Raw genomic sequence first — 12,163 nt, forward strand, 5'->3', positions numbered from 1 at the left:
GGTTTTTATAACAATTTTATAGCTGTCTTCCTCCATGAAGCATGATACATTTTGTTGTTGAATTCTCACTCTTTTGTTTGGAATTTCAATTCTGTTCTTTGATTTTGTTCCTCAAGTCATGCTGGTGATGCTGGTCCAAAGTCGTTGGTCTAGGAAGCAGCATCACCAGCATCACCTGGGAGCTTGTTGGAAACGCAGAATCCTGGGCCCCGCCCCAGACCTCCTGAATCAGAATCTGACTCTCAACAAGATCCCTAGGCGATTCCTGTGCACATTCAAATCTGAGAAGCATCACTCCATGTGTGTTTATTTCTCTGTTACCTTCAGCTGGGGTCTCCACCCAGTACTTACTCTGAAGCTAGAATTTTTGTTAGGCTTTCAGAGCTTTAAAAAAACAAAAAAAGACAAACACACACACAGAAATTCTTTCCTTCACTTTTTCATGATGTCATTCATTCATGTTACCTGGCCTGCCACAAGAAGAAAAAAGCAAATTACATCCAACATATATATATATACATATATATGTATATATATATATATATATATATACACATATATATATATATTTGTTTGTTTTAAGACTAACTTCTTTTTTTGTTGTTGATTTTTAATTAATTTATTTCAAGGTTGTTATCTTTCTGCATGAATCTTTGCTAGCATTTCTTTTTTTTTTTGACATCTTTATTGGAATATAATTGCTTTACAATGGTGTGTTAGTTTCCGCTTTACAACAAAGTGAATCAGTTATACATATACATATATCCCCATACCTCTTCCCTCTTGCATCTCCCTCCCTCCCATCCTCCCTATCCCACCCTTCTAGGTGGTCACAAAGCACAGAGCTGATCTCGCTGTGCTATGTGGCTGCTTCCCACTAGCTATCAGTTTTACATTTGGTAGTGTATATATGTCCATGCCACTCTCTCACTTTGTCCCAGCTTACCCTTCCCCCTCCCCATATCCTCAAGTCCATTCTCTAGTAGGTCTGTGTCCTTATTCCTGTCTTGCACCTAGGTTCTTCATGACCATTTTTTTTTTTTAGATTCCATATACATGTGTTAGCATAGGGTATTTGTTTTTCTCGTTTTGACTTACTTCACTCTGTATGACAGACTCTAACTCCATCCACCTCACTACAAATAACTCAGTTTCGTTTCTTTTTATGGCTGAGTAATACTCCATTGTATATATGTGCCACATCTTCTTTATCCATTCATCTGTTGATGGACACTTAGGTTGCTTCCATATCCTGGCTATTGTAAACAGCTGCAATGAACACTGTGGTACATGTCTCTTTTTGAATTACGGTTTTCTCAGGGTATATGCCCAGTAGCGGGATTGCTATCGTATTTCTATTTTTAGTTTTTTAAGGAACCTCCATACTGTTCTCCATAGTGGCTGTATCCATTTACATTCCCACCAACAGTGCAAGAGGGTTCTCTTTTCTCCACACCCTCTCCAGCATTTATTGTTTCTAGATTTTTTGATGATGGCCATTCTGACTGGTGTGAGGTGATACCTCATTGTAGTTTTGATTTGCATTTCTCTAATGATTAGTGATGTTGAGCATTCTTTCATGTGTTTTTTGGCAATCTGTATACCTTCTTTGGAGAAATGTCTATTTAGGTCTTCTGCCCATTTTTGGATTGGGTTGTTTGTTTTTTGATATTGAGCTGCATGAGCTGCTTGTAAATTTTGGAGATTAATCCTTTGTCAGTTGCTTCATTGGCAAATATTTTCTCCCATTCTGAGGGTTGTCTTTTCGTCTTGTTTATGGTTTCCTTTGCTGTGCAAAAGCTTTTAAGTTTCATTAGGTCCCATTTGTTTGTTTTTATTTCCATTTCTCTAGGAGCTGGGTCAAAAAGGATCTTGCTGTGATTTATGTCATAGAGTGTTCTGCCTGTGTTTTCCTCTAAGAGTTTGATAGTGTCTGGCCTTACATTTAGGTCTTTAATCCATTTTGAGTTTATTTTTGTGTATGGTGTTAGGGAGTGTTCTAATTTCATTCTTTTACATGTAGCTGTCCAGTTTTCCCCACACCATTTATTGAAGAGGCTGTCTTTTCTCCACTGTATATTCTTGTTTCCTTTATCAAAGATAAGGTGACCATATGTGCATGGGTTTATCTCTGGGCTTTCTACCCTGTTCCATTGATCTATATTTCTGTTTTTGTGCCAGTACCATACTGTCTTGATTACTGTAGCTTTGTAGTATAGTCTGAAGTCAGGGAGCCTGATTCCTCCAGCTCCATTTTTCTTTCTCAAGATTGCTTTGGCTATTCGGGGTCTTTTGTGTTTCCATACAAATTGTGAAATTTTTTGTTCTAGTTCTGTGAAAAATGCCAGTGGTAGTTTGATAGGGATTGCATTGAATCTGTAGTTTGCTTTGGGTAGTATAGTCATTTTCACAATGTTGATTCTTCCAATCCAAGAACATTGTATATCTCTCCATCTATTTGTATCATCTTTAATTTCTTTCATCAGTGTCTTATAATTTTCTGCATACAGGTCTTTTGTCTCCTTAGGTAGGTTTATTCCTAGATATTTTATTCTTTTTGTTGCAATGGTAAATGGGAGTGTTTTCTTAATTTCACTTTCAGATTTTTCATCATTAGTGTATAGGAATGCTAGAGATTTCTGTGCATTACTTTTGTATCCTGCTACTTTACCAAATTCATTGATTAGCTCTAGTAGTTTTCTGGTAGCATCTTTAGGATTCTCTATGTATAGAATCATGTCATCTGCAAACAGTGACAGCTTTACTTCTTCTTTTCTGATTTGGATTCCTTTTATTTCTTTTTCTTCTCTGATTGCTGTGGCTAAAACTTCCAAAACTATGTTGAATAATAGTGGTGAGAGTGGACAACCTTGTCTTCTTCCTGATCTTAGTGGACATGCTTTCAGTTTTTCACCATTGAGGACGATGTTGGCTGTGGGTTTGTCATATATGGCCTTTGTTATGTTGAGGCAAGTCCCCTCTATGCCTACTTTCTGGAGGGTTTTTTATCATAAATGGGTGTTGAATTTTGTCGAAAGCTTTCTCTGCATGTATTGAGATGATCATATGGTTTTTCTCCTTCAATTTGTTAATATGGTGTATCACATTGATTGATTTGCGAATATTGAAGAATCCTTGCATTTCTGGGATAAACCCCACTTGATCATCGTGTTTGATCCTTTTAATGTGCTGTTGGATTCTGTTTGCTAGTATTTTGTTGAGGATTTTTGCATCTATGTTCATCAGTGATATTGGTCTGTAGTTTTCTTTCTTTGTGACGTCTTTGTTTGGTTTTGGTATCAGGGTGATGGTGGCCTCATAGAATGAGTTTGGGAGTGCTCCTCCCTCTGCTATATTTTGGAAGAGTTTGAGAAAGATAGGTGTTAGCTCTTCTCTAAATGTTTGATAGAATTTGCCTGTGAAGCCATCTGGTTCTGGGCTTTTGTTTGTTGGAGATTTTTAATCACAGTTTCAATTTCAGTGCTTGTGATTGGTCTGTTCATATTTTCTGTTTCTTCCTGGTTCAGTCTCAGAAGGATGTGCTTTTCTAAGAATCTGTCCATTTCTTCCAGGTTGTCCATTTTATTGGCATATAGTTGCTTGTAGTAATCTCTCATGATCCTTTGTATTTCTGCAGTGTCAGTGGTTACTTCTCCTTTTTCATTTCTAATTTTATTGATTTGAGTCTTCTCCCTTTTTTTCTTGATGAGTCTGGCTAATGGTTTATCAAGTTTGTTTATCTTCTCAAAGAACCAGCTTTTAGTTTTATTGATCTTTGCTATCGTTTCCTTCATTTCTTTTTCATTTATTTCTGATCTGCTCTTTATGATTTCTTTCCTTCTGCTAAATTTGGGGTTTTTTTGTTCTTCTTTCTCTAATTGCTTTATGTGTACGGTTATGTTGTTTATTTGAGATGTTTCTTTTTTCTTGAGGTAGGCTTGTATTGCTATAAACTTCCCTCTTAGAACTGCTTTTGCTGCATCCCATAGGTTTTGGGTTGTCGTGTTTTCATTGTCATTTGGTTCTAGGTATTTTTTGATTTCCTCTTTGATTTCTTCACTGATCTCTTGGTTATTAGGTATTGTATTGTTCAGCCTCCATGTGTTTGTATTTTTTACAGACTTTTTCCTGTAATTGAAATCCAGTCTCATAGCGTTGTGGTCAGAAAAGATACGTGATATGATTTCAATTTCTTAAATTTACCAAGGCTTGATTTGTGACCCAAGATATGATCTATCCTGGAGAATGTTCCATGAGCACTTGAGAAGAAAATGTATTCTGTTGTTTTTGGATGGAATGTCCTATAAATATCAATTAAGTCCATCTTGTTTAATGTATCATTTAAAGCTTGTGTTTCCTTATTTATTTTCATTTCGGATGATCTGTCCATTGGTGAAAGTGGGGTGTTAACGTCCCCTACTATGATTGTGTTACTGATAATTTCCCCTTTTATGGCTGTTAGCATTTGCCTTACGTATTGAGGTGCTCCTATGTTGGGTGCATAAATATTTACAATTGTTATATCTTCTTCTTGGATTGATCCCTTGATCATTATGTAGTGTCCTTCTTTGTCTCTTGTAATAGTCTTTATTTTAAAGTCCATTTTGTCTGATATGAGAATTGCTACTCCAGCTTCCTTTTGATTTCCATGTGCATGGAATATCTTTTTCCATCCCCTCACTTTCAGTCTGTATGTGTCCCTAGGTCTGAAGTGGGTCTCTTGCAGGCAGGATAATATGGGTCTTGTTTTTGTATCCATTCAGCCAATCTGTGTCTTTTGGTTGGAGCATTTAATCCATTTACATTTAAGGTAGTTATTGATATGTATGTTCCTATTACCATTTTCTTAATTGTTTTGGGTTTGTTATTGTAGGTCTTTTCCTTCTCTTGTGTTTCCTGCCTAGAGAAGTTCCTATAGCATTTGTTGTAAAGCTGGTTTTGTGGTGCTGAATTCTCTTGGCTTTTGCTTGTCTGTAAAGGTTTTAATTTCTCCTTCAAATCTGAATAAGATCCTTGCTGGGTAGAGTAATCTTGGTTGTAGGTTTTTCCCTTTCATTACTTTAAATATGTCCTGCCACACCCTCTCGCTTTCAGAGTTTCTGCTGCATGATCAGCTGTTAACCTTATGGGGATTCCCTTGTATGTTACTTGTTGTTTTTCCCTTTCTGCTTTTAATATTTTTTCTTTGTATTTAATTTTTGATAGTTTGATTAATATGTGTCTTGGCGTGTTTCTCTTTGGATTTATCCTGTATGGGACTCTCTGTGCTTCCTGGACTTGATTAACTATTTCCTTTCCCATATTAGGGAAGTTTTCAACTATAATCTCTTCAAATATTTTCTCAGTCCCTTTCTTTTTCTCTTCTTCTGGGACCCCTATAATTCGAATATTGGTGCATTTAATGTTGTCCCAGAGGTCTCTGAGACTGTCCTCAATTCTTTTCATTCTTTTTTCTTTATTCTGCTCTGCAGTAGTTATTTCCACTATTTTATCTTCCAGGTCACTTATCCATTCTTCTGCCTCAGTAATTCTGCTATTGATCCCTTCTAGAGAATTTTTAATTTCATTTATTGTGTTGTTCCTCACTGTTTGTTTTCTCTTTAGTTCTTCTAGGTCCTTGTTAAACGTTTCTTGTATTTTCTCCATTCTATTTCCAAGATTTTGGATCATCTGTACTATCATTACTCTGAATTCTTTTTCAGGTAGACTGCCTATTTCCTCTTCATTTGTTAGGTCTGGTGAGTTTTTACCTTGCTCCTTCATCTGCTGTGTGTTTCTCTGTCTTCTCATTTTGCTTAACTTACTGTGTTTGGGGTCTCCTTTTTGCAGGCTGCAGGTTCGTAGTTCCCATTGTTTTTGGTGTCTGCCCGCAGTGGCTAAGGTTGGTTCAGTTGGTTGTGTAGGCTTCCTGGTGGAGGGGACTAGTCCTGTGCTCTGGTGGATGAGGCTGGATTTTGTCTTTCTGGTGGGCAGGTCCACGTCTGGTGGTGTGTTTTGGGGTGTCTGTGACCTTGTTATGATTTTAGGCAGCCTCTCTGCTAATGGGTGGGGTTGTGTTCCTGTCTTGCTAGTCATTTGGCATAGGGTGTCCAGCACTGTAGCTTGCTGGTCCTTGAGTGGAGCTGGGTCTTGGCATTGAGATGAAGATCTCTGGGAGATTTTCGCCGTTTGATATTACATGGAGCTGGGAGTTCTCTGGGGGACCAATGTCCTGAACTTGGCTCTCCCACCTCAGAGGCACAGCCCTGATGCCTGGCTGGAGCACCAAGAGCCTTTTGGGAGGTTTGAGGTCTTCTGCCAGCGTTCAGTAGGTGTTCTGTAGGAGTTTTTCCACATGTAGATGTATTTCTGATGTATTTGTGGGGAAAAAGGTGATCTCCACGTCTTACTCTTCTGCCATCTTGAAGCTCCTCCTAAGACCAACTTCTTAATTGCATCTCTCAAAGCAGCATTATGGATCCTCCCATCATTCATAGAGTCCTAAGTGTTGTCAAGATTAATTGAGAAATGCCTAAACGCAAAATAAACACTAGCACAGTTTAATTCAAAACCGTATCAGCTAAGAATGAAGGTGCAATTAGTGATAAAGATGTTAATAATTAGTTGTGGTCTGTTAAATGTTGCATTCAGTGGTTATGTAGAGTGAAGCAAGAATTTCCTCATGAGTGCAGAAATTAATGTTTCACCTTGATTGCTATTTTAATGTGCTTATTTTAATGGGGCCATCCTGTAGAAACTCTTGGGCACATTTCCAATTTTACATAAATGTAGAATTAATTATTATGGAAGCATAAAATTTTAGAGCTGGAATGACCTTCGTGGTCATTTAATCCAGTTCAGTCATTTTACAAATAAGTAAGAGTTATATGTCTTACTTAAATCCTTCCACAGAGTGTTGGAACCTTGCTTCCCAACTCTCAGACCAGTGATGGTGAAACCTTCTCAGATCCCCGCAGACAGAAGGGTGAGGAATTCTGAGGCATTCTCTTGACTCAGAATTCCTGACGCTTTGCTTGTTGTATTGCTCCCAAGGCTGTTACCCCACCTTGTGTTATGTTCTAGTTACTTTCAGTTGTACGGTTGGGATCTTGGGAACCCCCTCTGATTCACTTTTATATTTCTTCATCATTCCTAACTCTGTATTTTGCAAACAGTATTTTCACAATACATTTGTATGCAGTGGTGTGCTGGAGTTTGTTTTTCCCTGCTTGTTAGAGATGATTGTGTCTTCACATTGATAGCTTGAAATTGGCCATGGTGGGAGTACTTACACCGTGGAAATGGAGAAATGGCACAAATCAGGGCTTTCCACCCTCCCCCCCCGGAAAGCCAGTTGTTGGAAATTTACATGCACACTTCTGTTTACATGATTGTCATAAGACCTCACAAGGCAGCTGGTCTTGACAAAACCTAAAGATCCATACCAATGTGAAGATGACCGTTTACTCATTGTTCCACGTGTGTTCCGCATTGTTCAGCCTCCTCTCATTTCATCAGGGATTGAGTTTGACCCAGAGCAAGTCACGCCTCAGGACTGCATTAGTCTTTGGTTGCTTAGCTAGGGTCCATTTACCTGGAAAAGCTATTTGGGCATGAATGGTCATGGAAACAGGGTCTGAAATATCAGGTACAATTAAGTGAGAAAAAAAACCCCACAAACTATTATCTGAAAAAAGTGAACAGGACGTTACTCTGGCTGAAATTACAATTCTATATTCTTCTCAAAAAATCTTCAGTGGCTCCCTACAACCTACAAAAACACCCAAACTCCCTGACATAAATCACATACTGGCCGCAGCTTACCGTTCTAACCTCGTTTTCCACCAGTCACATCACCCACTGTTGATTCCCACCTTCATTCTACATGGCAGTCTCTGTAGAGCCTCTGTTCCAGCCTCCAGAATCTTCCCTTCTCCTGGAAAGCCCTCTTTTACCTCCCTGTTCCACTGTAGGCTCTCTCCCAGGCTTCTGTTCCTACCCAGTTCCCTCTCCCATGGATCAGAGCTTCTGGGTTAACATGAAAATCCTCTCTTGTGTGTCTCTCTTTAGGAGCAGGACCCGAGGTCCCATCGGCCCTGGCATGTATGGCTATGGTAAGGCCCCATACATCTTACCACTGCAGACGGACTCTGCACACCTGCCACAGAGGCTTCGGAGGCAGAGGCCCTCATCCCGGAATTCCAGGTCCCAGGGGGCATCTGGTTCTAGCCATGGCTACAACCTTCCAGCCCACCGGGGCCCCCGACATGGACCTCTGTACCAGAGTGACAGTGGCCCTCGTCCTGGACTGCAAGTCTCAGAGAGCTCCATCTACCAGCTGCCTCTGACCCATGACCAAGGCTTCCCTGAAGCCTCAAGTCTCTTCCACAGCCCAGAAACAAGCAGCAGCCCTGGCCTGGGGGCCCACAGGGCAGCTCAGAGCTTCTCCCAGCCTGCCCGATCTACAGCAATCTCCTGCATTGGGGCCTATCGGCAGTACAAGCTGTGCAACACGAATGTGAGTATACACCGCCTGAGACTGGCCCTGGAAACAGCTGCTACTCTTATCTTTCTGCTGGTTGGCAGTAAACATGGTGGAAGACAGAGAGGGCATGGTTTTCTAGGCCACGTGAATGCACCTTTTAGCTTCCCTCCCTTTCATTTCTCTTCATGTGTTCTTCCCATATACTTTTCTTTTTTATAAGGTTATTACTTTAGTAACTTATGGATAACTTCTTGAATCACTTATTGACAATCACTCTTGCTGCATATAGCAAACAACCCTCACATTCTCAGTGGTTTTATATCAACAATATTTTTTCTTTGCTCGTGGGTTTGCGAGTCAAGTGCAGTTTGGCTAATTTAGGGCAACCAGTGGTGGTGTCAAAGATGTGGGAGTTTTGGGAGGTTTGACCAGCATGCGTATCATCCAGTAAGTTTCCTGGAGGCTCCCTGCTCTTCAAGGCATAAAGACTTTGCATATTGTACCGTGAAAAAGTCTGATAGTGAAAAATTGCTGAAGATTCTACAGCTAATAATTCCATAGCAAGGCGAATTATAAATGGAAACTACATAAGATGACCAAATGTGTTTTTAAAAATAAATATCAGTTTAAAGACTTTATATAAAAGAGAAAGGAATGAGAATGTCTAAAGGTTAAACTTCCAAGTTACTATATTTTTCATTAATAATTTAATCTGCCTTAATAGTCTGTTACTGGGTAACAGGACAGCTGTTATATATTAGCTTCAATTTCCTCATTAAAAATATATTTCCTGCCGTAGAGTCCATAGAAATGACTTAATTTGTGATTTTAATAATTCCTCTGAATGCCTGGATTGCTTTTCAGCTTGTTCTTCCACTGACAGACTTCAGGAATTATTGATTTTTGTAAATCAGTAATTTTCCTAAAGCCTAAAGTAATTTTCCTAAAGCCATCAGTCAACTAGTAAGTCTTAATTGAGCATCATTGCTTGTCTTGTAACGGACCAGGCTCCATGGACAATAGAAGTCATATTATCTACCTCATGGAGTTGTTACGAGGATCAAATGAGGTGAAGTTAAGAAAGTGCTTTATAAATCAAAAAAATACTTGTGTCCATGATAAGACACAGTCCCTGTTCTTGAATATCCATTGCAGTTTTTAAAAAATGAAATGAATTCGTTTCTAATGTAGAATATATTCTCCCATTGACTAGTATGTGTCAATTTTAAGGACCAAGTAATCCATAAAGAGAAGGGAAAAGAGAGAAGGCATTTGACATATATGTGGACCTGATATCTACTTAGCATTTCGTTCATTTAACCTACGTTTTTGAAGCATACACTTTTTTCCAGACCTATGCTGCCAACAGCAGGGCTGTCTCTTCTCATGTAAAAGCTGTGGCTTCTCCGGGTGCTGGATAACTCCACTACCGAGGAGATTGAATTGCAAGGAATATTTAAAAATTCTTGTGAATTCATGATGTCTGCATGATTTTGGATGTAGGCAAAACAGTGTCTCACACATTTTCTTAGACAAAGAAGTAAATGTTGACAGAGGATTATACAGGTTTAATTCCCTTCTTTTCACTGTAACATTTTGCATGCTGTCACCCCAAGTCACATCCTACTTACCCTTATTGAGAGATAGCTTTCCTTAGAGGTCCCATTACTACATATCTTCTTTTTATAAGCCCATGGCTTCTTGTGACTTGGGCCATGCCCCATGGACACTTTAAAACTCCCTGTGTTAGTGGTCCCCCAAACCACTCCTAGGTTTAATGATTTGCTAGGAAGACTCACAGGACTCAACATATAGTTGTATGCACAGTTATGATTTATTACAGTGCAAGGATACAGAGAAACATCAGCACAAAGAAAGGTGCATGGGGCCAAGTCCAGAGGAAAGCAGGGACAGTCTTCCAAGAGTCCTGTCCCTGTGGAGTTGCACAGGATGTACTTCGTTCCCTCAGCAATGAGTTGTTACACACGTGAAGTGTTGTCTACCAGGGAAGCTCATTACAGATTCCGTGGCCAAAGTTTATATTGGTGGCTAGTCACATAGGCACCCTTTGCCTGCTACATACTAAAGTTCCAGGTTCCCAAAAGGAAAGCAGGTGCTTAGCATAAAATATATTGCTTGTGCATATAGTCGGAGCATAGTGAGTCACTCTTATCACTTAGGGAGTGGTGGGAACCCTTCTGAAATCCAAGTTCCCAGACATCAGCCAAGGACCAACCTTGCAATCAGGCCTTTCTAAGGAGAGCAGTCTCCGTCTTCTGTGTTGTCTTATTTGCACATCCTCCACGTGGACCCATGTGCTCCAGCATCTTAACATCAATGACCTTATGTAGACATGTACGTATCCTCCTTGATGTCCAAGTGAGGGGATGGCATGAGTCCCCCAATTATGTAAACCTTCCTACTCAAAAAGGAAAGAGGTGAAGGGTAATACTGTGAACAAGGAATGAAAGTTATCACTTATGTCCTCTTCAAAAATTAGAAAATAATGCATACATTTCGAGTTCTCACCCAGTTATTATCTGGGAGAAGAAAAAGAAGGGAAAGTAACCCAGGGTAGGTTGGAAATATCCACTGATTTCAGAACTTCATCCCTTTAACCAAGTGCCCAGTGTATCCCACCCCAGTTCTTGACGGAATGCCCCCTTTCTAAAACTACCCCACAGTAAAGGGCTCAGTTCTGAGCTGTGAGGTCACGCGTATGACGGGTGGTCTGAATTAGGGGAAGTGTTTTTGCAGGCTTCCCAATCTTATCACTGGTCACAATCCCTCCCTCAACACAGCAGAGAAGGTGCTAAATGCAGCTACTTGTAGGTCATAGCACTTGGTGCTGGAGCACTTAGTGAGGGGGAAGGAGCTCTGAGAGCACAGGGCAGGAGGCCACAGGGTTGGGGAAGGGAACAATTGAGCTGGGCTTTCAAGGATGGCAAAAAAAGGGATAAGAGCATTTGGGGCCAAGGAAGCAGCTTAGTCAAGGACAAAAACGCAGGATTGTTTCAGGATCTTGGGTGCTTCGGTGACTGCCAGGTGGTAGGGACCCTCCTTTCCCTCCCGCCTCCTTCTATCCACTTTAAATAATCACGGTCTTAATGGGAAACTTATGCTTTAACGTCTCAGAATACAGAAGTATCACACGGTCTTGCTGGACTTTCATACATGAGATTGATGGGTGAGAAACGTTTTAAACACAGTGAAAAATCAGACAGCAATTCTAATCAGCTGGTTTAATTGGATGTTAAGCCTGCAAGACAGTGTGGGACAGTGAGTTTGGGAGCTAAGTTGAGCTGGATACAAACCCCAGCTCCAACACCGGGAGCTGAGTTTCCTTGGACAAGTTACTTAACTCTTTGAGGATCATCTGTGAAGTGGGGAGAATAATAGTACCTGCTCCATAGGGTTGATGTGAGGTTCAGATAAGGTCATGTGTAAAAGGAGCTTGGCATGTGCTGACACATTGTTAGTAAATAAACCATTTGGACCTGGATAAGTGAACGTGGCTGAAGATAAGAATGGAGTAAGATGTCTGCATATCTGAACAGCTCCCAATTCCTAAGGGCTGAGTCATGGAACTGTGGATGAAATGGTCAGACTTGCTCAGAATCCCCTTTTGTCCTTTGGGTTAGCTGTGCTTGAGAGTCCTTTACCTTTGCCCAAGAATAAAACAAGATTGCTGAGAGACCC

The 12,163-nt window shown here is 40.2% G+C and overlaps 1 protein-coding gene across 1 annotated transcript in view; it reads left to right on the forward strand.

Moving 5' to 3' along the window:
• The window catches only part of THSD4 (thrombospondin type 1 domain containing 4), a 572,383-nt gene that overhangs the window by 111,943 nt on the left and 448,277 nt on the right, over window positions 1-12,163 (forward strand). Inside the window, exon 5 of the mRNA XM_082383565.1 lies at window positions 8,050-8,497. Coding sequence (XP_082239691.1) covers window positions 8,050-8,497 — 448 coding nt within the window. The remainder of the gene's footprint in view (window positions 1-8,049; window positions 8,498-12,163) is intronic.

This window comes from Balaenoptera borealis (genome assembly GCF_965194805.1).
Source record: "Balaenoptera borealis genome assembly, chromosome: 3".
NCBI lineage: Eukaryota > Metazoa > Chordata > Mammalia > Artiodactyla > Balaenopteridae > Balaenoptera > Balaenoptera borealis.